Raw genomic sequence first — 26,361 nt, 5'->3', positions numbered from 1 at the left:
ACCTGTCATTGTCCTAGAACTTCGAGGTGGTTTAAACATTCAGAAGCTTCTCCAGGGGCACGGCCCCTCTTTGTCTTTTGAGGGGAAAGGGGATATTTATGTGAATAAAGCCACAGAAAGACCACTGAGGAAAGTTCAGTAGTAGGAAAATAAGAGAAACAATTAGGAATTATTTAATTTCTAAATTTCACTAGGCGGTGCTCTCAGGAATGTCAAGTAAGGAGTGGGCAGATAGGAGGAGGAAGTGTGGGGAAGGGGGATTTAGTACAGAAAATACAGAATATGTGTTAAAAGGCAAGAGAGGAAAGCAGTGGGTATGTTAAGAGGAGGATAAAGGGGAAGAAACCAGCATGATAAACAAGAGAGAATGAAACAATGATCTTGCTCTTTCTTTTGCAGATTATTTCCTGGGCACTGACTGTGGGCCAGGGCAGGGGTACCAGCTGGCCAAGTGGCCCAGCCTCATGGAGCTTATACCTGAGTGCGTGTGGGGTGGAAGAGTGACCAATATATACGTATGACCAGAAGATAGTGTGATAACTATCATAAGAGATGTAAAAAGTGCTAGAGGAAGTCAGAATGGACAGCATTTAACCCACTTGGTCCTACAATTTACCTGTTTACAAGTCCATATCTTCCTCTGGCCTAGGGATTTCTCAGGAGGCAGGAAGGGCCCCTCACCCTCCCATCTATCCCAAGACCTTATATTTTTAGGCCCTCAACAAATGTTTGTTGAATAAATGAATGGAATCCCTTCATGCTGGGTAATGCATCTCCTACCATTAGAGTCCCTTCTTTTCACAGTCCTGAGGGCCTCAAGTACTCCAAGTCCAATCAAAAATAGCCAGTCTATGGAGGCCCGCATAATCTAATGCTTATCTCCTCTTGAAGCTTTACTTATTTCAAGTTTCTTTTATTTTCTATTCTAAGATGAGCCATTTACTATCAAAAGCACATGAAATTTTCAGAGGATTTACTTAAATAGGCCAGTGATTTTTGTCTTTCTTATTCTATTTTCCATAAACAAGAAATGAGAATGTGTTTCTTTGGAATGCCCTTCCTCTCCATCCCTCCCCAGGAGCATGAACAACTGACATCTTTGTTCTAAATGCAATTTAAAATGGAAAACTTCAGATCTGTGCCATGGATGCCAGCTCTGGGATCGTTCTGGGGTTCCCATCCATCATCAATGAACTCAGCTTCCCAGGAAACTCAGGATTCCCAGTATTGGCTTGGGAGTGAGCCTCCACAGATAGTCCCTAGTTTTGTAATGTGGGTTATGCAACAAGTGATGGATCCCTTCTCTGTTCTGCAGAGATACTTAGGACTCCCTAAGTGAGACAATTTGCCTATAAATAAGAATTGATATTGACTATGGTGGGCCTCTTGGATTGGCTATTGGGAGTGGGGGAAGGATTCATTTACGTATCAGTCACTGTGCTTGGGGCTTCTGAATAATTATTTCAATTAAGGCTCATAACAACTTCAAAAGAAAAGTACTGTCACCTTATTGTACAGTTAAGGAAGATGAGGTTCAGAGAAGTTATATAACACCTTCAGGGTTACACAGCTAGATCCAGAGTCAAAGGTACAGTAGTGATTATGTGGCTGAGCTGGGGTTGCTCATGGGCAATGCCACAGTTGGTTGTGCCACAGAGAAAGTCTCCAAATCCAATGGAAATTCCAGAGGACAAATGAGGAGGACAGGCCCGAGATTAGAAACACCAGTTCAGATGCCATGCAGCAGCAAGGAATGTCCACAGCACCTTGTGTCTTATTTTAATTAACAAATGCTTTCTTATTTCATTAAAATACAAAATGGAAAGCAACATTATAGTTAATATTGGTCAAATACTGATTATGAGAAGGGGTACAAAAATGAGAGCTTGGGTCTCTTGGAGAGTTCAGGCAGGTCCTATCTGCCAACAATATACTATGTTCAAGTATTATCCTCATATTAAAAAATGAGATGCATTTTAAAAAATGTGTCTATAGAAACTGTCAGTTTTAATACTAATTCCTACTGTCACATTCTATTCTATTCTATTCTATTCTATTCTATTCTATTCTATTCTATTCTATTCTATTCTATGAGATGGAGTCTCACTCTGTTGCCCAGGCTGCACTGCAGTGGTATGATCTTGGCTCACTGCAACCTCTTCCTCCTGGGTTGAAGCAATTCTCCTGCCTCAGCCTCCTGAGTAGCTGGGATTACAGGTGCCCGCCAGCACTCCCAACTAATTTTTGTATTTTTAGTAGAGACAGGAGTTCACCATGTTGGCCAGGCTGGTCTTGAACTCCTGACCTCAAGTGATCCACCTACCTCGGTTTCCCAAAGTGCTGGGATTACAGGTGTGAGCCACTATGCCCAGTCTGTCACATTCATTTTAATTGCCTCTTAGATTTTGCTTTCTTATCACTTATTTCCAGGCATGGTAACACTTCCATATAATGATAATCCATATCTTTATAATTTACCCAATGGCGCTATATATGACTTTTAATTATTCTTTTAAAAATCAATTGTTTGGGTCTCAATTTTGGTTGAATACTCCTTTTTTTTTTTTTTTTTTTTTTCTGAGATGAAGTTTTGCTCAGTCACCCAGACTGGAGTCCAGTGGCATTATCTCGGGTCACTGCAACCTCTGTCTCCTGGGTTCAAGCAATTCTCCTGCCTCGGCCTCCAAAGTAGCACCACCACACCTGGCTAATTTTTGTATTTTTAGTAGAGATGGTGTTTCACCATGTCGGTCAGCCTGATTTTGAACACCTGACCTCGTGATCTGCCCGCCTAACCCTCCCAAAGTGTTGGGATTACAGGCATGAGCCACTGCACCCAGTCTGAATACTCTTTAAGCCAATCAAATGTTATAAATTAAAATCACACTAACTCATAATCTTATTCCTTAAAATGAGTGACTTACAGGTGTTGTAACAGGTGACTTTTCACTGCTTGGAGAATCCACTGTGCAGAAAAAAAAAGAAAGAAAAAAAGATACGAATGTGAGTATCTTCTAATTGTCTTTGTTTTTGACCTATCAGTGGAGTGTAGTTCCTACATCAGCTTTAAACCAATTTTTGTGTGTGTGTGTCTTTGTGTTTGTGTTTGGTAAGCCAAGAACATCAGAAAAGCATAATAAAGCAGACAACCCCTGTAGCAGGTTGCACCCATCACCAAAGAAAGTTAAAACCACTATCAAATGATTGATCACATCAATTAACACCAGGTACCAGACTACAGGAAGCAAAAACTGTTCCTATTAGTACTGATTCTTAGTGCACTTTGCATTCTGGCTTGACTAAGTAGTTCCCTCACTGTCTGGCATGGAGAAGTACCATACAAAGAGAGGCCAGATGTCACCCAGGAAGCAAACACAGTGACACAGTTAACAAGAGAACCATGATCAGTTTCCGGTAAATGCTTTTAATTTTTTTTTGTTTTTAAAGGCAGGGGACTATCAAGAAAATGATGAATATTATTATTTCTCTGAATTCTTGAAATCAACATAAAGTTGTGTGATTCTCTCCCCCCACCCACAATTTTAGCATAATCGGTAGTAATACCAAAGAACTAGCTCTTTGCTAACTGTGCATAAGAAATAATTCTTTTCCCCAGAAATCAGAAATGAAGACAAGTGCCAGACATCATTGATCGCCCCAACATGGATTTTTGCACAAAAGAAATACAGCTACTCAGTATGCAGTTTACCTGACTGGGAGAAAAACTGGGATCGTCGCCAAGAGTTCTGAACTCTAAGCGGAACACTGGCAGTGCCAGGCGACTCTAGATCAGATGGCAGAACAGAACAAACAGAAAACCATGAAAACTAGGGTGAGAACTGAATAGAACCATGCTCCCAAGTACGAAAGGGGGTTTGGCTATAGTCAATACCAGAACTGACAGTCAGTAAATCTACAGTACAAAATGTCTTAATAATACACAGATAAAACCTGAAGACATGGACAAAATCAACAGAACTGGGACAGTTTATGCTATTATTTGTCTTCTTTGGTGTTAGGTGAAATTTCATAGGGTCACACTTAATGGTGATAGTGTTAAAATGTTAAATCTCAAAATGATAGGATGATATACTATGCAAGAACAAAAATGTACAATTTGTATTGCTTTTTGGAGAACACTAGAAAAGTATAAAGGGCAGCAAAGATGGGTGGTTTAATTACTATTTCATATATATTACACTTCATAAGTTTTTTGTATATATAAATAAAGGTTGTGTATATGCCTGTCTGTGGTGATTCATGGCAAGGATTTGCATCCTTAAAACTCTGCTGTTCTCATCATTTTCAAGCCCCCCAAAAAATCAGTTTTTAATGTGCACATATTTCACTGAAACATCAGTTTGAGATATCTTTCTGCTGCTGAGAGGCAGTTAAGAAAAGAAAATTTGTCACTTTCAAATGTATTTTATGAATGTTTTCAGGGCATTTAAAGACTGAATGCATGGGTGTGTGTGTAAGGAAAACGTGTGGAACAGCATTAGGGTCGACCAGCAGATCTTCAGTGACCTGTGTGACCAGTCTACGAATGGATGACTTTATAGAAATGGGGAAGAGACCACTTTCTGGATGAGAAAGTATTAGGTGTCTCTCCAGGATACCTGATCCTAACTCTAGAGTTCCACTGGACTTGATGCTTGACTTCAGATCAGTCCCTTAAATGGGTGCTGGGCAGAGACCTATGCCTCCCCGATTTCCCCATCCCAATCGAAGACAAATCATGTATTTTAAGGTTACATTTATTAGATGTCTTTGGCTTCTTGAAAGATGGAAACTTTATAAACTTCAAGCAATTATTACTGTTATTGTCATATCAATCAATATTTTTGGTGCACAATTTAAATAAATACTTGAGGCCACTGCTTTTCAGAGTGTGGTGAGATGTGCAGCTTGAGCATCACCTGGGAACCTGTAAGAAATGCAAATCCTCTGGCCCCAGCTTAGACCTACTGAATGAGACACTGTGAGAGTGGGCTCCAAGCCCTACAGGGACCCTGGCACACACCAGTGTTTGAGAACTGCAGTGAAAAACTGGATCTCCACAACATGAACACTCTTATTTTAAAGAAAGGATTCAAGAGTAGTTTATTCCTGCCTGGTGTCTTGCTCTATTCTTTTACTACTCCTGCTGCTATTCTACGATTACTAGATTACATTATGAATGCTTATTCTGGGCCAGGTATTGAGCTAAACACTTTTTATGGATTCTCCCATTTGGTATTTCTAATATCCCTATGAGGTTATTACTGGTATTATTTCTAGTTTACAGGTACTGATTAGAGATTAGAGGAAATCTGATGGGTACAGTCACACAGCTAAGAACTACACACATGAAAATCTGAACCCAGGCATTCTGTCTCCAGAGCATGCAGCTATAGTTACAGTTTCCATGAACCGGGTAAAAGCATTGATATGGTTTGGCTATGTCTCCTCCCAAATCTTGAATCGTAGCTGCCAAAATTCCCACGTGTCATGGGAGGGACCTGGTACGAGGTAATTGAATCATGAGGGCAGGTCTTTCTTGTGCTATTCTCGTGATAGTGAATAAGTCTCATGAGATCTGATGGTTTTATAAAGGGGAGTTTCCCTGCACAAGCTCTCTCTTTGCTGGCCGCCATGTAAGACGTCCCATTGCTCTTCCTTCATCTTCCACTATGATTGTGAGGCCTCTCTAGCCATGTGGAATTGTGTGTCAATGAAGCCTCTTTCCTTTATAAATTACCCAGTCTCAGGTATGTTTTTATCAGCAGCATGGAAACAAACTAATACAAGTATACAACTGGTGTACTCCAAATACAATTCTATCTTAAAGAATAAATTTTGAAATGTTTCAGTACTCTACTAAATTTTATTTTTTAATCATTCAACTTGGGTAAAGAATGAAGTAAAGTTTCTCAATTCAGCAGCACATTTGATAAAATCAAAATGCCTCACAATAAGTAATGGAATGTGTAAATTTATAAGAAAACAAAACATGGCTTTAAAATGGCTTAAAATATTTATTCCCTCTCTATACCACTTATCTACACAATTACAAAGTACTAGAAATAGGGCAGAATTAAAATTGGTCCAAATACGGCCATTTGCTGGCCCAGTTGTGACACTTCATTTTTGTTAATTCCCTTCAGGACAGTAGGACTGACAAATTTAAGATAAATGCTTCGAAAATAGTATTGAACTTGTTTCCACATTATGAACCTAGTAACCATCAGTACATGTACCAGTTAATTATTCCCAAGAGTTCCCTGTTATGTAGATAAAGCCCAACTTATCTGCCAAACATCAATAATAGCTAACGGAAGCCAACTCAGATTCTGCCAGTGGCTGAAATAGCTGCCCACCCTTAAAAAGAAAAGTAAAAATAAGCTAAATCTACAAAATCCACTGGGGAAAGTCTATTAAAAAAGAAAAACAAGAAACTCTACAGTTCTTGCCTCCTGAACTCTAGCTGTTTTTTAAAAAAATGTTTAGGCTGGGCGTGGTGGCTCACACCTGTAATCCCAGCACTTTGGGAGGCTAAGGCGGGCAGATCATGAAGTCAGGAGATGAGACTATCCTGGCTAACACAGTGAAACCCCATTTCTACTAAAAATACAAAAAATTAGCCAGGTGTGGTGGCAGGTGCCTGTAGTCCCAGCTACTTGGGAGGCTGAGGCAGGAGAATGGCGTGAACTGGGGAGGCGGAGCTTGCAGTGAGCCTAAATCGTGCCACTGCACTCCAGCCTGGGCGACAGAGCAAGACTCCCTCAAGAAAGGGAAGGGGAGGGGAGGGGAGGGGGAAAGGAAAGAAAGAAAGAAAGAAAGAAAAAAAGAAATGAAAAAGAAAAGAAAAGAAAAAGAAAGAAAGAAAGTAAGCTTAAATTTAATTTTTTTTTTGGTAGCAACAAAGTCTTGCTGTGTTGCCCAGGCTGGTCTCAAACTCCTGGCCTCAAGTGCTCCTGCCTCGGCCTCCCAAAGTGTTGGGATTACAGGTGTGAGCCACTGCGTCTGGCCCATTTCCACATCTAGAGAGAGATCTCACAGCAGTAAAATTCAGTGGTCTAGTTGTTTTGAAGAATAGTCCCTCTGGGTTGTGAATTCTCAGAACCCATCCTCCACTGTTCACATCCCTCAGGGCCCTTTCTGGTGGTCGTGGGCACCTGGGATTCCCCCTGGGATAAAGGGATTCAAATTGGGTTCTTAAAGAATAAAGGGGTGAAGTCACAACCCTAAATATGGTCTACACAGTACTTGGGGAATTTTCAGTGGTCAGTGCCATTTTAAGACTTTCTTATAAGGCCCTAAATGCCTATGTTTTTAGAGGCAACCCCTTCCCACATCATATCAAACACATTAAAATACATCCTCAGTATGTATGTGTTAAACATTTTTAAATCCTCAGTATTGTATGTGTGTGTTACACATACACACATATGTTTCTCATATATACATATATATATATATATATATATATATATATATATAGCTACAAATGATTTTTGGAAAGATTAAAATGTTTGTCTATAACCTGTTTAACTATGATGGTGAATGATTTCTCAATAATCATCAGGCACCCAGGAATTATTATGGAGTAAAAAAAATGGCTTTTTCTCAAAATTATTGTCAAATTAAATGGTGATGACTAGAATTAACAGTGAAATAGACATAATATTAAACTTTTTATTAAATATATTAATTTCTGAGTTTATGACTATCTTTATATTTTAGAGATAATAATTTTTTTTTTTTTTTTGAGACAGAGTCTCACTCTGTCGCCCAGGCTGGAGTGCAGTGGCATGATCTCGGCTCACTGCAACCTCCGCCTCCTGGGTTCAAGCGATTCTCCTGCCTCAGCCTCCTGAGTAGCTGGGACTAAAGGCATGTGCCACCACGTCCAGCTAATTTTGATAATACCAAAATTTTAAAGCTCTAACACTTGTATAGGCTCTATTGTGCCTATAGTGCCTGGCTGACCAAATGGCCTTGGCAGCTAGGGTTCTTGGTCTGCTAAAATAGAGAATCCAGCCCCAGCTTTCCATTCTTAAGTTATAAATTCAGCCATCACAGACTCTGGCAAACATGCTGGCTAAAGGAATATCAACATAAAGGACGTAATCTTCCTCTAAATTAAGTAATAGTTTACTACAGATGGGCTCAGCAGAACATGTAGACCTAAAATAAAACATGTCCTCCTCTTTACCTTGAGAATTGAGATTTGGCAAATGCAGTTGGTTGGTTTCCGGCATTTTGTCCAGAAATGGAAATGTCAGCGTTGCTTCTGGTTCTGGAGATTTTGGCTTTACCACCTGGACAATGGACAACAGGCATAAACATTACAATAACTGTCCATTAATAAACACACAGGTGACATAAAATTTAAGGATCCATGGTTATAACAGAAGTCAATCAGTTCAAACATTTAACATTTCACTTTAACTTTAAACATTTAATTTTTTGTTTCTTTCCTAAAATGCTTTCATCCTTCTCTACATTAATAGAAAGTCAATTTTTTAGGTAAGTCAGACAAGAGCATAAAAATGTAATGATCACTTTTCTCCAAACCAGAAGACAATGTAATTCCATCTTTGGAATTACACATCACTCTCTCTTATTTTCTTATTAAACAATCACAAATTCTCTTCACAGTACCACACAAAACTGAGTTTGTAATGTCAGGAAATTAGATGTTCCACATAAGATAATTAAAACAAATCTTACTCCATAAGTGCTAAACATTCAAGTAATATTACTTTTCAATAGACATTATTCTAAAGACATTACATAACCACCCACAAATTTATGCAAAGCACATTAAAGACAGTATACTTTGCCTGTTGACAAAGAAGCATTATTATCAATAACCACTGTCAAACAGTGCCTTAGTATCTGATGCCCTTAGGGAATTCTTGAGGCATGTTAGACTACTTGTCACTACTTGTAAATAGTTGCAAAATTACAGACTTTAAAAATTCTTATGTTTGTTTTGTAAAATAGATTTTTCTTGTTATTGCTACTTAATTTTGTTTCTCCCTAATCTGAATGACCTTTAGTAGAAGCACCCTTCTGATTTGTTACTTCTAATCAGCTGATTGCTGAAAGACCAGATTACCAAACTTACTAAAACAAAAATGTCTAAAATAAGCATCGGTTGACACTGTGCGTAGGTCTGAATGAAGAGCGTGCTGTATAAGTTTATGTTTTTTGAGTTGCTCACAGGACCTTCTCTGATTCACTCTTTGGATAGTGGCTTTGTTCCTGATAGATTAATGACCTCAGGGCGAGTGAGACCACAGAGCACTTGTTTCATTACACGTTGATCCCTAATTTGGTCCTCAGAATAATTTATGTTAGAATTTATCCTCCGAAGGATTTATTTTTCTTTATGAATAACATATTCAACTCTAAGAGAATCTGGAAGAAAACTAATCACCTCATTCTGCATTACAGAGGTCAACCAGGTGTCCAAATGAATGTTGGTGCTACACAGCAAATGATAAGGTCTAGCCTTCCCTAAGCTGACAACCCACCAATTAGCCTCAGAGCATTTCCTCATAGTGGAGGCTGGCAAAAACACGTTTCAGTAATGCCTGGTTGTAAATGAAACAGTTAAGGGTCATCAGCAATGATCAAAATGACCGCTATGTAAAAAGGTCAGCCTGTAAGCATGGGTGCTTTGTTGTAATCCTGCATATTTAATTTTATGCTTAAAAAATATTCTGAGAATAATGTTTACCAGATGACCAAAAGGCAAAATGCACAGAAACACACACACAAACAAACTGAAGAACTGAAAACAATTTTTTTCCGTAGTTGGGCAGGTGTGACTCTGGTGATCCACAGATGGACTCCAAGATGAGGTTGCACAGATGAGGCTGGCAATGACTACCTTTTACTTAGGGTATTCATTCTGTTCAAGTTAAATGTTTTTTTACTTGCAATCATACAGATTTTTCCTTTCAGTTTAGATTTAAGTGGCAAAAGCAAGTACACTTGGAAGGATAATAAATAATGGTTACTAGTCCAAAATAATGCAAAACCTGCAAAAGTGGGAACTTCTGCCTGCCTCCCAACATTTCACCCCCAGTTTGGTTCCCCTTTCCAGACCTGTAGACCATTCTTTAATTATCTATAAAAATGAAGAATAGCTAGGGTCTGAAATATTGAAAATGCATCAAGGCAACAGGCATTTTAGAGGCTCTACCAAGGATACAGAATTCTCAGCTCCTTAGGACAGGGACTGCATCATGTTCACTGTTGACTTTCCAGTACCTAGCACACGGCCAGGCATGATATAGTAGGTGCACAGTCAATACTCGTTGAGTAAATGATGAATAAACTGGAGCTACAAATTTAAGGTTACTTTAAGGTCAGATCCAAATTGAGGATTCCTTCTGGAAGGTGGGACACCACCACAGATAGTCTTCCAGTTGTGCCAGTCCACGGTTTTCCGTCTTGGTGGCCCAATAAAATTACCTGAGAGCTTTTAAAAATACAGATGCTTGGGCTCTGCCTCCAGAGATTCTAATTTATTTGGCCTGGAATGGGCTTGGATTGTTTTGTTTGTTTTTGAGATGGGGTTTGCTGTGTCGCCCAGGTTAGAGTGTAGTGGTGTAATCACGGCTCACAGCAGCCTTGACCTCCTGGGCTAAGTGATCCTCCCACCTAAGCCTCCAGAGTACCTGGAACTACAGGCGCTCACCATCATGCCTGGCTAATTTTTTTTTTTTTTTTTTTTTGTAGAGATGAAGACTTTCTGGGTTGCCCAGCCTGGTCTTGAACTCCTGGGCTCAAGTGATCCTCCTGCCCTGGCCTCCCAAAATGCCAGGATTACAGTTGTGAGCCACCACGCCCAGCTAGCTTGGTATTTTTTAAATTCTCAAGAGTAATCAAGGTTGAGAACAACTGCTGTAACTCATGAATATTTTTAGACTTTGTACCTGAAAACAAATCAAACTAATGTGTATGAGATGAGACTCTAAACAAGGAAGAAACTTTAACAAAGACAAGACTTTAAAACCTGTTATATCAGAATAATAATTTTCTAGGTTCCTTGTTATCCAAATCCAGTGGCATCGGAATTACCATTGCTAACAAATAGGTGATTACTGGAGAGAGATTGGCCAGTAAGCTGATGGGTTAAAAAGCAAACAAGCAAACACACACAGCAAACTAAAACCTAACTGCAAAGCTTTAAAACTTATATTACACCTTTCTACAAAGAACAGCCTGGCCAACATGGTGAAACCCTGTCTCTACTAAAAATATAAAAATTAGCCAGGTGTGGTGGCGGACGCCTGTAGCCCCAGCTACTCGGGAGCCTGAGGCAGGAGAATCACTTGAACCTGGGAAGCAGAAGTTGTAGTGAGCAGAGATTACGCCACTGCACTCCAGCCTGGGCCACAAAAGCAAAACTCCATCTCACAAAAAAAGAAAAAGAAAAAGTACACATTAAAGATAGGAAAAAAAGATGAGGGGAGAAAATAAATCTTCATTATTCACAACTGCCACAGCAACAGCTAGCTGTAATATGGGGCCATGTTAACTTGTGGGTTTAACCGCTTTCCTCCACTCTGCACTTCACCTTTTGTGACAGCACCAACTCCACCTTTCCACTCATTTCATTTTCTGGTTTCTTCTGGTCTTTTTCTTCTGGCACATCGTTCTTCAGCTGGGGGCTGGAGGGAAATTCCACAAAGGCCACAGTCGGGCTGCATCGAGTCACAGTTGTTGTAAAATGCTGTGGTTCTGCAATGGAGTTACATCCAGAAACAGAGAAGGAAAAGAAAATCAAATAACTATAGGGCCATCTACTCTGCAATGCCACGAATATGACATTGCCATGATACAGACTTTCAGTCCATATCCTGTCCTGGCAATATAAGCTGGATGACAGTGTGCTGAGAGGTATAAAAGAGCCTAAGATGCTGGAATTCCCAAAGCTCTTTCATAGTACTGAACAACAAGCAACATAAAACATGTCCTATAACCACACTATGAAGAACTTCAGTTTTTGGTAAGGGTCATGGTTTACATCTGAATAACATTACATGGAACAGAAAGCTGACATGAAATATATAATGATTATGACAGCTGGGCTGGTTGAGAGAACATCTACAGGTAGTTTCTATCCCAGTGAATGAGCAGCAACCTGATGCTTCCTTTTTCTGTATTTCAATACTCCATTTTAACATCAGAATTTCTTAATTGGAATGTGTTATGGATTGTGGGGTATATGTATATAATGCAATGAAAATAAAGTGTTCTCTGATACTTAAAGAAGAATTAGGTTCACTTTAGAAGGGGTGGGAAAGTCACTACCCAAGGGGGCATATCAAAATGTGAAGGCACAATCTAGTTTGAAAAAGTATACGCTATTATTTTAAGTGATATTTAATTTATTTTAAAATGTCACTTAAAAATAATTTGGTACTTAACAAATTATTTTTCTCAAGTGGTAAACACTTGAGAAAGGCCTTATAAAGGTAATAATTTGGTATTGGAAGAGGGTGAGAGGTTTTATAGTTAATCAAAAGAAGGAATGTGTTAAACATATTGATAAGGCTGCAAAAAATATTGAGCAACAAGACTTTCGGGAACAGGGGTATCCTTGCTAAAACAATGAATACAGTATATTATACTCACTGTCCAGATTCATGGCACTATTTTATTCTTTTTAAACTATATGTGAGCATTATCATTTCAGCATCTATTTTTATGTTTTTGATCTCTCGCTTATCTGTTGCTGTTACTGTGTGTCAAAATCTTACCCTCAATTTTTAGCATAATTTATATGGGAGACCACAATATTCTTCATGATTATAGAGATAAATATATAAGAAATAAAATAAAACTGGGTAGCTTTAAGAAAAAGCACGGGTTCGTATTTTCAGAGCAACATTAACCATACGGGCAGAACTTCTCCAGGAAGCCTCTAGGTGGCAGCACAACCACACCACTCCTAGAGTCTAATTACTACCTTTCTGTGGCTCAGTAGGAAAATTCTTGGCTATTTCCATTACATCTTAAGAGTTATCATGATTTGCCTTAAAACTAGTCTCTTATGAAACAAACCTGATGAGGCAAGTTCTATATTCCCTTTTCTTGGTTTTCCACCGTCATTTTCGTCCTCTTGACTATTTGGTTCCGTTTTCTCAGTGGTTGCCTGAAAAAGAGATTTTTTTTTCCCCCCTGAATAAATTATTACTTTAAAGGTTCTAAAAATTATTTTTTAAGCAGTAATTTTTAGGCCAACAAAGTGGTTTGCTCATATAAATTCCCTCTTCTACTTCCCAGGCAGCTTCATGGTGACAGCCTGGACTGGCTGGAGGGAGACATTCGACGGAGAACAGGACACCCATGCGGTTCACTATCTCCCCAAACTTCCTATGACTGCCTCGGATGTACATCCCACATTTTCTTTTCTTTCACCACCAAAAGTTCAAAATCATGGCTATCCCCCACTTGTTCCTGAACACCTTTCAAGCTGGCTTAGGGACATAACACCAGTGAAGTCTTTTTGTCTTTTGTGGCCTGTCTGGGCATAGTTGCCTGTGGCCCTTAGCACTGTGGATTTTAGTCTAAAGTTCTCATCCTTCCTGGGCTCCCAGTGAATCTCTATTACTGGAGTTCTAATTCATTCTCTCCTTTTCCCTCTCCTCCCCACTCTCAGCCTACTCTTCTCTCATTGGTTCTTTTTCCTTTTCATCAAAGTATGGGTCATTCCGAAAGATTTCAACTGGACCCTGTTTTCCTCTACCTGTGCTGAATTACCCTCAAGTATATAAATTATTCCCATGGATTCACCATTACATTCTCCGTGTATAACTCATATTTTCATCTCCAGCTGTGAGAGTCCATCAGAGCTTTGGTTTCACCTCTAGGGTCAATGGCCTTCTCCTTCAAATTTGACAATTTCTGTTTATAGCAGCAGTTCTTCCCATCACATAAACTTTGAAGTGGTCTTTCACTCATACCTTGTAAATAGTCATCATTTGCCAAGTCCTACTAAGTTTCGAACATACTAGTGCTCATACCCATCACTTCCTTTCTGTTTCTATGGCTGGGAATTCAGGTTTGCCTTTCCTCCTTGTTCTCCACTAAGAAGTCTCTGTGAGTTGGACCTCACTGTCTAATCCACTTGGCACATCACTGTCATGTTCATCTCCATGGCACCTTCAGTTATTATTCTAATGCTTGTGTTCCTCTCTCTCAGTAGTACTTCAATTGTGTCAGTTTTATGCTTGATGGAATTTATAATAGTAAAAATAATTGGAACAACTTAAATACCCAATAATTGGGGAATGATTGAATGAATTACTGCATGTCCATAAAGGCAATATAATCATGAAAAAAAGATGTTGAATAATAGTTAATGATATGTGAAAATACTGTCCAATGATAGGAAATGTAAACTGTACATATAGTTTGATGTTTACATGTATAAGATTATATACATGCCTATACATAAACATATAGGAAAAAAAGAAAATATCAAAATGTTAATTGTAATTACTTTTAATGTGCTTAAATTTTGGGTGACTTTTCCTTCTCTTTACATGTATTTTATATATTCCAAAATGTTCTGTAATGACTATGTGTTACTTCTGTAATTGGAAAACAAAATCAATGTAATTTTACATTGTCTTTCACTGGGAGCCAACTGACTCTAGAACAAAGTCCAAAATTATCCTGCTATTACAATATTTGCTTAGTAAAAATAAATAAAATGTTAAATTAAATACTAGCTAGATTATATTTTGACAATTAAAGAGAGCAAGTTAATGACTACTGCATTTTTTGGTAGAAGTTTCTTGTAAAAAGCTAAAGTTAAATTTTAAAGTGTGTATGAAATATTGCATACATTTTAAAAGGTTTTAAGATAAAGGTTAAAGTTGATTTCAGAAAAGGCATTACTAAATAATTCATAAAATATCCCCATGGGTTCTCAAGAACTATGAATTTATTCATCTCTCATAAGTATATATATTTCATCCATAAATCCAATTTTGCCTCTCAAAATGAAATTTAAAGTTAATGCATTGGTGGAAACCATCACTGAATTCTTTAAAAACAAAAAAATTTTAAACAACAAAACTTTCAAGTTTCTAAAAGGTTTTACAATAGCATCTAGTGGCAAAATGTGATTTTTCTTTGGAGGATGGGGTAGTTTTGAAATCCTCATAATTAGATGGGCATTTTCAAATGATGGACAGTCATGTATCAATTCTGGAAGAATATAATATTAAGTTAAAATGCACTTTTAAAACCCTAGGTAGGAAATATGCATCACCTTGGTATTATTTAATGGATTTTGTAATATTTTCATATATCAGTAAGTCTGGGTTGAATCCCTGCAAGAGAATGAAATGAGTGAAAATAGTTAACTGTCTCTTTTGTTATATTTAGGTTATGGTACATGTGTATGTTTACATTGTTTACTATATGAACCACCAACATGGCAGTAGGATTTGAAGATCAACCAGTTTAGCATTGCAAAAGAATAAGTTGGGTTTTATAATTTAAAATGCTCGCCCACACATGTAGAAATATTAATAAATGATGGCATTTTTGTTTTATGATGTCTATATAGAAAATACTGGCAGAAATACTGATTTTTAGCTTTCCCTTCCCCACAAATGGATTACATTATAGAAAACCATCTGAGACCGGGAAACAAATTTGCAGTTAAATATTGATGAATGAGCCTCTTGAGAACACTGGTGTTTCCAAATACTATAAACAAAACAAATAACTGCACAACAGGGCCAACGTCTCACCAGACCAAAAATGAACAAAGAAATGAACATATTTTATTAAATCTAAAATGCCATCCATTTTAAGTTGTATTACTTTAGGTACTACTAAGAAAGAAAACACACCATCTGTTAAATATGCTGCACTATTGATTATAAGACAGATCCTGATTTAGAGATGTTAAAATGTGAAAAGTGTGCCACTTAGAATCAATGAAGTAAGACAATTCGTGAAGCCCTGTAGACCTGATGTGTGATGCAAAGGGGACGGGGTGCTCAAGCATTAACTACTTTACTAAGGCTTATTGCACCAGCGCACCACATTCCAGCAACGTTTTACCACTTATACGTGCCGGAGAACTTCTACTTTCAAGAATTCTCACATTTCTCAAGGCATTTCTGTATGGCTCAGCACTCAAACACTAAACTCCAGATAACCCAATTTATCTTACCTTAAAAGAATGCTTTAAAGGTTACATCCTGACATTTGATATGGTAAATTGATAGTAGCAACAGCAGAAACTGCAATCAATATTTACTCACTTGCCACATGTCAGCGCTGTTGGGCCTTTCATAAGAATCATCTCACATAATTCTCAGAGCAAGCTTAGGAGGTAGGTGCCAATATGATTCCCTTTATACAAGCAAAGAAACTGAGGCCCGGGAGGTTAAGCAACTTACCGAGCGTCATACTGCTAGAAGGCAGGGGAGGTGGGAACCCTGCCTGTGCTGGTGATCTCAATGCTCCACCATCTGGGCTTAGAGTCATATCCCCTCCAAGCTGTCCTCCAGTATTTAGCGGTTTTGATCCAGGAGAGGCAATCTATCGCCTGAGAGTCTTGTTTATTGCTGAAGTGATTCAAACTGCTTTTTCCATTCCCTTTCTTTCCTCTACCTCCCACTCATTTATTCTGCAAAAGATTAGAACTCTCCTGGAATCTCTCCTGGCTCCTGGAGACCCAACTGCCCCTGGCCATCAGCTCATCTCAGGGATTTCTGTTCAGTCCAGGTTCTGAGGGATTAGGAGCCAGATGCGTAATCCTTGTTAAGTAAATAAATATTATGCATTATTTATGGAATGTATACTCTGGCTTAGTTTAAATGTATGCTAGTCATCAAAATCTGGCTACTGCTAGCAAAATATTCAGATAAAGTAAGAGAAAAAGCAAGCAATTTGAATATCAGGAACCCATTTAAAAATACTTTATACACACTGAGAAAAACAAGAATATACATTTTCTAAAAATCTTAGCATTAATTTCAGAGTGGCTGAGTAATAGGTAGTTGATGGTTTCTCCAGTTTTCTGTATTCTGCAATGTATATAGGCTATCTGTAATCAAGGGAAATCCCCAAAGCCAGGTTAATTAACTTATGTCTGGATACTCCATCCTGGAGGCTTATTACTTTTGTACTCACATCATTACTTCAAAGGAAATGAGTTCAAAGTTGGCAGTGATACACTCAGAGGTTTGCTTCAAACAAACCCGCCTTGCTGGAAAAATGTGTTTTCTGACCTGTATTTTTCTTTGGTTACAGCTCAACAGAGGAGAGCCCTTCCCTTCTCCAATTGGTAACACTTTCTCAAGAATGAAAACAAGTAAATAAAAACAGATCCCTGGATGTGAATGAATGAGAGCACAGAAAGACTGCATGGGACTCAGCCAGGAGCTGGCTTCCCCTTAACTGAGAGCGCGATCCAAACTGCCCGGGTGCCAGACTCAGCCCTGGGGCCTCAGGTGGGAGGCGGCAGTTTCCTGGCTTGAGAGAGACACGGTCTAGCCCAAAGCCTACCTGGCATCTGGCTGCTCATTTTAACTAGGATCTTGGTGGTGGACTGGCCCAGAGAACGATACTGGAAGATGTATTAGAAATGTGAAGCAGGAGGGCAAGCACCCTCCTGAGACTGAGGACCTGGGTGCTGGGCCTGTCTCTAGCATGGAGTTGCTGGTGAGCTCGGACTGATCATTTAACCTCTATGGGTTGGAACAAATGATGTCCAATGTCCTCTCCTGAGCAATGGTTCTGTGACTCTGAGTGATTTCCTGGCTCTTGTCTTGAATAGCTTATCTGGACACAAGCCTGGAAAATCAGTCTATTTATGCTCTGGCACTGCGGTGCCAGACCCAGGTGCCACATATGCTGTGCATGGATTTCTCTTTTCACTTTTATACTTCCAAATATCTACTGCCACTGGAAGACAGAGAATCTATACGGAGAATCAGGCTCTCCATGTCTTACACTTTTTTTTTTTTTTGGTACTAAACTTTTCAAATAAAAAAAAAAATGAGGTTTTGATCCAGGTAACTGGATAGGTAGGCCAGGTTAATTTTTTATTTTCTCTGATGTATGCTTTCTTGAAATCTGTAAATGCATCTGTATCTAAATCTCTTTAATGACTTAAAAATCATTAAATCTAGCAATCTTACAACTACTTCTAGATGGAGAAAACCAGTTTCTAAAGAGATGTTTATTGACATTTGCCATCTAAAAGGAATTTGCAGTTGGTCTCAGCTGTAAGAAAAACAGCACCTACTCAAATGCCTTCACCCTGCTCTCACTGCAAAATGCAATGTTTCAAGAAAGATCCAATTGTCTGTTTTCCTGGAACAGAAAACATAAGTACTGAATTTTCAAGAGGAAGACCTAGAGCTTTTTCAAAATGGGAAAAACAGACCTACCTTGTGACTTAGCTTGAGAAAAGCAGATGAAGTAGTTTAGATACCCAATAGGTGAGTTTGGCCCTTGGTCAATGAGGGAAAATTGCCACGAACCTGGTGGGATGGTGCCGACTAGGAGGGAGAACATGGGCTGCGTCATTTGAGATGAGCTGATGAGAGAGATCCGATGAACAGACATGGAAGGGAGTGACACAGGTGTAGATGGGTGGGAGTCTTAGGGGTTTAGGTGGCAGGAGGGGGCCAGAACTGGAAAGGAGGGAACAACAGGAAAGGCAAAAAGAGCTGCAGGAAGTGCCGGGCATGGTGGCTCATGCCTGTAATCCCAGCACTTAGGGAGGAAGAGGAGAGAATCACTTGAGCCCCAGAGAATTGCTTGAGACCTGCTTGGGCAATATAGTGAGACCCCATTCTCTACAAAAGGGGGGAAAAGACAAAAACAAAAAAGAGCTGCAGGAAAAATCATGTAAGTATCTGCAAGGACAACTGTCTTTTAGAAAAAGCTGTCCACATCTGTATGTTTTTTAGAGAATTACAGTTGGAACAACAAGTTGAGTTAGAAGATTACAAGGAATTAATCTCATTTGTATGAAATTCACATCTGTTCAAGATGGTAATTTTGACCATCTTACTTTAATCCAAAAAACTTCATACTGATTGCCTTTATGGGCTTCTGCAAAATGTATTAAATATTACAACTTCCTTACTCCCACTTGTTGTATGACAATATTAAAGATAGCTGAGTGGCACCTGTGGTCTCTGAGTCACCTGACAGTGTGCTAAGTGCTCTACAGACATGAATTCTCACAATAACCATCTGATGTCTCTGCTATTATTATACTTCTTTTTAAATATAAATTAAGGCTCAGACAGTTTGACTTGCTCAGGTGGAGTCTAACCTTTGATCTAGTGTGCAAAGTATTTTAGGTATTTTTGAAAAGGGTCATTTTGGTGCCACTAGGAAAGAAGAGCTTCAGATACAAATGTAACTGACAGGGAATCAAGACAACACTGGAATAGCTTTGGGGGAGACATACATAAAAATATCTTTCTGTAGGCCACTAAACACAGGATATATTAGCCCTCAGATTAGAAGACCTTCTAAACTATTTTACAGTCCTTTATTTCTAGGAGTCTACTTGTGTGCTATAACAGGATTTTCTTACAGAAGCTAGTATTTTAAAATGAAAAAAAAAAAGTGAGAGGTTTCCACTGGTCCTTTAACAGAGACGCTGAAATGAACAAAACCCCTGAAATATCTCAGGGATAATTGGGGGCGAGGGGACGGGGTGGCCAGAGGAGGACCTGATCCCTCTGCCTGGAATATACAGCATACTCATCACCTCTTATCCTTCTTGGGGTCCTCTGGTGGGCTCCTCACCACTGTCCATGCCTTTGATCCTGCTCTTCCTGGTGTGCAGAATAGCCCCTCCTCCACTTCAATACAAATCCCACACTTACTGTCAAGTTTCAAAATCCACATCCACACAAAACCTTCCCAGACTAAACCCAGCCTACAAGGATCTTGCCTGTTCTTTGCAATCTTATATTCCTCTGGTTTTCTTACTCCACCATCTAGTACAGATGTTCCATGACTTATGATAAGGTTACATTCCGATAAACTGTTGTAAATTGAAAATATCGTTAAGTCAAAGATGTACTGAATATACCTAACTTACCAAACATCATAGTTTAGCCTAGCCTACCTTAAACATGCTCAGAACTCTTACATTCACGGTTGGGCAAAATCATCTGGAGATCCAGCGTACTACAGAGTATTGGTTGTTTACCCTTGTGATCTCGTGGCTGACTGGGAGCTGGGGCTCACTCACAACCATGCCCAGCATCATGAGAGTGTCCTACTGCATATTACTAGCCCAGGAAAAGATCAAAATTCAAAATTTGAAGTACAGTTGCTATTTAACGTATATTGCCTTTGCACCATCATAGGGTTGAAAAATCGTAAGTTGAACCATCCTAACTCAGAGTCCCTCTGGATTTAATTCTACATTGTTCTGTATACTTTTCTAGTGGCTTTATGAACATTTTTTTCCTGGCAAGTTTAGAAGTTTATTCTATTTCAAAAAACAGGTAATACAGTAGGTCCTTAATTCATATTTACCAGTTAACAGGTGCCCATCTGCAAGGTAACTGCTATCACAATCTTATTATCATAAAGATGATTTGACTGAAGATGACTGGGAATTATCTGGCATGAGGAGGTACAGACAAAACATTTTTTAAAATTCCTAACTTAATTTTGGATCTAGTTCTAAAGTAAGAAAGTGATGGTCCCAAGAGTTTCAAATGAGAAAGATGAGGTAGAAGGAAACTGAAGAGATAACATGACATCATCCATAGTGCCCATCCGGGGCCCAGACGCTGACGTTTCGCACGCATCCCTTCCCCCAGCAGGTCTCGGGCCGCCCTTCTCTGTTGTTCTCCCTCCATTCCTGAATTCATGCTCCTGCCTACTGCTGCTGCTGTGCCCTTTGAACAGTTCTAGCTCACCCTAAAGGAATTGTGACATTTTACTGGTGGGTGAAGCTACTCCTCTGTAGAGAGTGTATCTGTTGGGAATGCAGTTTTTGGAAGAAAGACACTATTTAAAAAGAAGAACACTAATCTTTTGACAGCCCCACAGAATCAGGCAAGTGAGTTAGAAACAGAAAATGAAGTCCAAGCTGGTGTCAATCTCTGGGAGGCCCTGAAGTGCAGCCTCCTGTTTTAAGTTGGTCACCATATTTTGCCATGACCAATTAATTCCTTTTTTAAATTTTATTTTAACAGGAGTATACTGGCTGTAACAAAGTCAAGAAATGCTTTGCTTGGAATCATGCAGAAAGAAGTAAAATGAGGAGTAGGTTTACTGGAGAAGTGATTCTTTTAAAATGACTCTTGGGATAACTCACTCTGAATGGAAAACTTGTGGTGTCCTAAGTTGCATGTGAGTATGATGAGTGTTTTAGTAATAAGCCACAGTCCTATGTAGTACAGCTAATAGCTTATAGTATGAGAGATATATACAGAGATTTTCCCACACAGAAAGTAATGCAATACCCCCTGCCACAGTTGATTTAAGAGCCTCAAGTACTATAGACAGGGTCCATAAATACTACTACCTATTCAGAAACATTAGGGTTCACTGAACTAGAAATTACTCTGAACTAGGCAATTTCTCCAAGGAAGAAATACACAAAAGGGAAAGACTCCCAGGCTTTTCTGAGTTTAGACCTGCATCCTTAGGCGACCAGGATCCGGCTTGTTTCTAGGAAGAAAGTCCTGAAGGCCACCTTTCTCCATGTGATCATGCATAAACTTTTGAAATAGCATGGTTTCTTTCAGATCGTGTAATTTTGCTTCTCTTAAAACAAGATACTTTGGGGGATATGTAATCAATGTGAAATCTTTTTTATGAAGGGAATTTAGAAAATGCTCATCATGAAACATGGCAAAAGAGAAATAAGAACAGAATTATTAACTGCCCTGAAAAGCAATGCCACCCCTATGTCTAATTTGGGGGGCTTCTAGTCTAATTTTAACAGCATAAGTTAACGTTTACTGTATCAGTTAAGTTCTCATACTGCTAGCAGAACTCAATATTCTGTCTCCTGATCATCTGCAAGAAATCTCTAGCAGAGGTAAGACGTATGCAAATGAAAAGTAAAATGGAAGTCCAGGAAATCCAAGTTCAGGAGAGAATGCATTGGCCTGGATCACAAAACTTTGCTCCTAGAGACTAGGAAACACGTTACCATGGTGAGAAAATGATTTTGGTCTATTCCCATGTGAATCTCTTTCATAGAGCACTTGGGTACTGCGGGGAAAAATTATATCTTCTCAACTCCTCTGAAAAACATAATTTTAGTCTTCAAAAGACTAATCATAGAGGAAAAAAAATAATGATATCCAGCCTTCTGGGTGGGTTTTAGCTAGCTGGGTCACACAACGCTCAGCTCCCTTGGTGCTGGAAGACGTTTCCTTTCACACCAAACCTTTCTAGGTCCTGGGGGAAAATATCTTGACAGTTTTTTCCTTCTTTTAACTATAATACAAACCCAAATGCTATAAATTAGAACAGCAGAAACTCAGCCTCTGGTGAGGACAAATGAGGTTGAACAGAGTCCAGCCCCCACCTCAAAAGCAGGGCTGCATCTGTGTAGTGACAGTTTTGGTTAGATTAGTAAAACCAGCGTGAGTCTTTCTGGTGAGAGATGGAAGAAAGTGTAATTTTCCCAATGATGTCTTCTACTCCAAAGCAACAAATATCATAGTGAGTTCACTTTTCTGCCATACCTGTATTAGCATATATTTTTTTAGCTTTGCCATTCAATAGTACTCTCATGCTCTACATTACTTTCAGCTTTTAAATGAATTTTTGTTTCTTTAATAAGAAAAAGGCCCTTTTATATATATTGCTGGGGATGGAAAGCCAGATTCTGATAGCACCAGTTATTTTCAAATGGCACTAACAAGTCTAATGAGGTCCTAAATAAACAGGAAAAAAAAAGGTATCTTAAAGATTTACTTATTCTTCTATAACACTGGACACCAATAGTGGACAAGAAAAGGTAATTTCTGGCTCATAAATTGTAATACCTTCCATTATACCCCAATGATACAGGTGGAATTGTGTCTCCCAAAATTCATATTACTGAAGTCCTAACCCTTTAAATACTCAGAATGTGACCTTTGGAAATAGGGCTGTTGCAGATGTGATTAGTTAAGATGAGGTCACACTGGAGGAGGGTGGACCTACTCAGTATGACTGGTGTTCTTTTAAAAAGGGGAAATCAGGCCGGGTGCGGTAGCTCACGCCTGTAATCCCAGCACTTTTGGGAGGCTGAGGTGGGTGGATCACTTGAGGTCAGGAGTTCAAGACCAACATGGTGAAAACTGTCTCTATGAAAAATACAAAATTAGCTGGGTGCAGTTGTGCATGCCTGTAGTCCCAGCTACTCGAGAGGCTGAGGCAGGAGAATTGCTTGAACTCCAGAGGCAGAGGTTGCAGTGAGCTATGATTGAGCCATTACACTCCAGCCTGGGCAAAAAGAACAAAACTCCATCTCAAAAAATAAAATAAAATAAAATAAAAAGGGGAAATCAGAATACAGACACATCCATAGGGAGAACGCCACTGAAGATGAAGGCAGAGAGGGGGATGACACATCCATAAGCCCAGGAACCAGAGGCTAGGAGAGAGACCCAGAACAGATGCTCCCTCATGACCAGTGGAGGGAGCCAACTCTGCCAACACCTTGGTTTTGGACTTCTAGCCACCAGGCCTGTGAAACAATTTCTGTCATTTAAGCGACTGAGTTTGTGATACTTACAGCAGCCCTAGCAAACTAATACGCCAACATAGAAAGAAATGGTCATTATCATGACCTACTTATTTTAAAAAACAGATTCTTTCACCATGGAATTATCCCAAAGGGAGGCGGGGAAATGTTCGGTTCTTACTGTGAGCTCTTGGGGAACAGAGTTTGGCTTCTTTATGTTGATTTCAATGCTAGTGTTGTCTTGTTTCAGCTCCAGGGGAGACCCGTGCACTCTGGCCACACCTTCAAACATCTGGGATTTGGTTAAGGAGTGGGCAGGTGCCACCGTGAGACACTCTCTTTCCTTCTCCTCCTCTCTATGAACCGTCTCTCCATTCACGCTGACTTTCCCATCTACCTATAAAAACCAGAATGAACAAAAAAACATGCTATATATACCCCAATCAAAGACTGTAACAAAACGACACGTTCAGAATTACCTCAAAAGATGATCATTTAAAAACCACAGTCCAATCAAGAAAGAGGTCTCTTAAATGTTCTGATGGGATCTACAAGTTAGGGCTTCTATAAACGCTATCTTTAAGGGCCTCCTTAAAAGGTAGTTTGCCTGCTTGGGCCACTTCACTTTAGATTCCATTTCATGTTCACCTCATTTATGGTCTGCTTTTATTTTAGAGTACAGAAAACCAAAGAATCTTAAGTACAAACACATGCCACATATTGGGGTTCCAATACTGTTTCAGTTCAGTTCTGATTGCTATTCCACAATTTTGACTGTTTTTCTGGCTAGCATACAAATGAGGCAGAACTTACCACAGATGAGGAATATTTTTACAGCTTATCCCATGGTGGTAGCAGGGGCAACAGATACTTTTTTTGAGGCTAAGGCAGAGGGTAAGGGACCTGAGACTATGCTCTGTTACAATGAATCTCTATTTCTAGTTACTTTTATAACCTCCATTTTTTTAAAAGAAAAAGACCATGCACATTAAAATATTTTTGTTTTGCACTCACATCTAGGGGAGGCAGTTAGAGCAAGAAAGGGAAACCAGAGAGGGTAGTTAGCCTGGCTTACTGAAAGGCATCTGGAAATCTCGGTCTTGAAATTTGAGGCAGAAAGTAGAGTGGTTTTGAGAGGGAGCTCTGCAGTTAGGTGACCTGATTGAAACCTGGCTCTACCATTTAACAAGCATGGAATCTTCAACAGGTTTCCTATTCTCTGTGCTCAGAAGCAAAATTTAAAGTAACAGTATCTTCCTCATAGTGCTGTTATGGAGATTTTATGGATTACCATATGTACAGAATTTAGAATAGTACCTGACACATTTTAAGTCTTAACTATTAGCCATTATTATCATTAGGCCTCTTATTTATTTATTTATTTATTTATTTATTTTTGAGACAGAGTCTCACTCTGCCGCCCAGGGTGGAGTGGAGTGGTGCAATCTCAGCTCACTGCAGCCTCTGCCTTTCTGGTTCAAGCAATTCTCGTGCCTCAACCTCCCAAGTAGATGGGATTATAGGCGTGTGCTAATATGCCTGGTTAATTTTTGTATTTTTAGTAGAGACAGGGTTTCATCATGTTGGCCAGACTGGTCTCGAACTCCTGGTCTCAAGTGATCTGCCTGTCTCGGTCTCCCAAAGTGCTGGCATTACTTTGTGAGCCACCTTGCCCAGCCTCATTAGGCCTTTTAAAATCTTTTAAAAGAAGTAATGGAAGGCTGGGTATTAGTTATAGTTCCAGCCTCATTAGGGCTTTTAAAATCTTTTAGAAGAAATAATGGAAGGCTGGATATTAGTTATAGTTTATTTACCTTAAGCCACTGGTCTTCTTATTCTATTATTTGTTACCCATAAAAAGGAATTTAAATCACAACTCAGCACACACACATAAATATAACTGAAACAGAAGTTTCCCCAAGCAATTTTGCCTTCATTGTGTGACACACACTGTTTTTTTTATTGTGTTCTATTCCAGTTCATTTTTTTTATGTTGGCTTCAAACCACTAAATTGATTTTATAACCTAGCAACAGGTGGTAACTCTCAGTTTGAAAAAACAATGCCTTAAACTATTTCTCTGATGTTCCTTTATCCTTAATTCTGTTGTACGGGAAAAACAACGGAGCCTGTATTCCCTGCCCTGCCCTCCAAGAGACACACACACACACGCACACACACACGCCTACGCCTTAGCTTCTGTCCTGGCATTATTAGCTTGTAACAACAGTCTGATTTGCATGTTACCTTTGACCAAAGTTGCTGTCCATGCACTCAGTAATGGAACTGTAGGCCATCAATAGAAATACTAGCCAGTGAGGCCTATGATGAGGCAGGGGACCCCACCAGTGAGTGGTGCGGAGTAATCTCCAGCTCTAAGAGGGCCTCTGCTCAAATTCTCTAATAACCCCCTCCATGGAAGTGCTTTCTGAGGCCGCCATACCACTTTGCTCCACTTTGCCGCAGTGGCGAAGAACAGAGTTTTCTCAGAGCTGAAGTTCTGCCATAAAATCATCTATGCTAATTCTTCTGTTTAAACAATCATTTTGCACTATTTACATAAAGGAGGGAAAGTGGATACCTAGACTGTATGATCAGATGTCTTGGAAATCCAGTTAAATAAATGTATTCCCTATCCTATTCTGGGCCACCTCA

At 39.3% G+C, this 26,361-nt stretch overlaps 1 protein-coding gene across 41 annotated transcripts in view; it reads right to left on the bottom strand.

Moving 5' to 3' along the window:
- Window positions 1-26,361, bottom strand: part of LIMCH1 (LIM and calponin homology domains 1) — a 342,574-nt gene that overhangs the window by 25,315 nt on the left and 290,898 nt on the right. For 30 of the 41 annotated variants that reach the window (XM_078003333.1, XM_078003335.1, XM_078003338.1 and 27 more), the window contains 5 exons: window positions 23,889-24,104; window positions 13,069-13,159; window positions 11,579-11,742; window positions 8,198-8,303; window positions 2,925-2,965 (listed from right to left, as the gene is read on the bottom strand). In XM_078003333.1, coding sequence (XP_077859459.1) covers window positions 2,925-2,965; window positions 8,198-8,303; window positions 11,579-11,742; window positions 13,069-13,159; window positions 23,889-24,104 — 618 coding nt within the window. Of the gene's footprint in view, window positions 1-2,924; window positions 2,966-3,709; window positions 3,785-8,197; window positions 8,304-11,578; window positions 11,743-13,068; window positions 13,160-23,888; window positions 24,105-26,361 lie in introns of all 41 variants that reach the window. The other 11 variants (XM_078003331.1, XM_078003343.1, XM_078003345.1 and 8 more) reach the window with 1 other exon arrangement.

The sequence above is a fragment of the Macaca mulatta genome, chromosome 5, assembly GCF_049350105.2.
Source record: "Macaca mulatta isolate MMU2019108-1 chromosome 5, T2T-MMU8v2.0, whole genome shotgun sequence".
Lineage (NCBI taxonomy): Eukaryota > Metazoa > Chordata > Mammalia > Primates > Cercopithecidae > Macaca > Macaca mulatta.
Note: the sequence above shows the minus strand (reverse complement) of the source record. Positions and strands in the feature narration are given on the sequence as shown.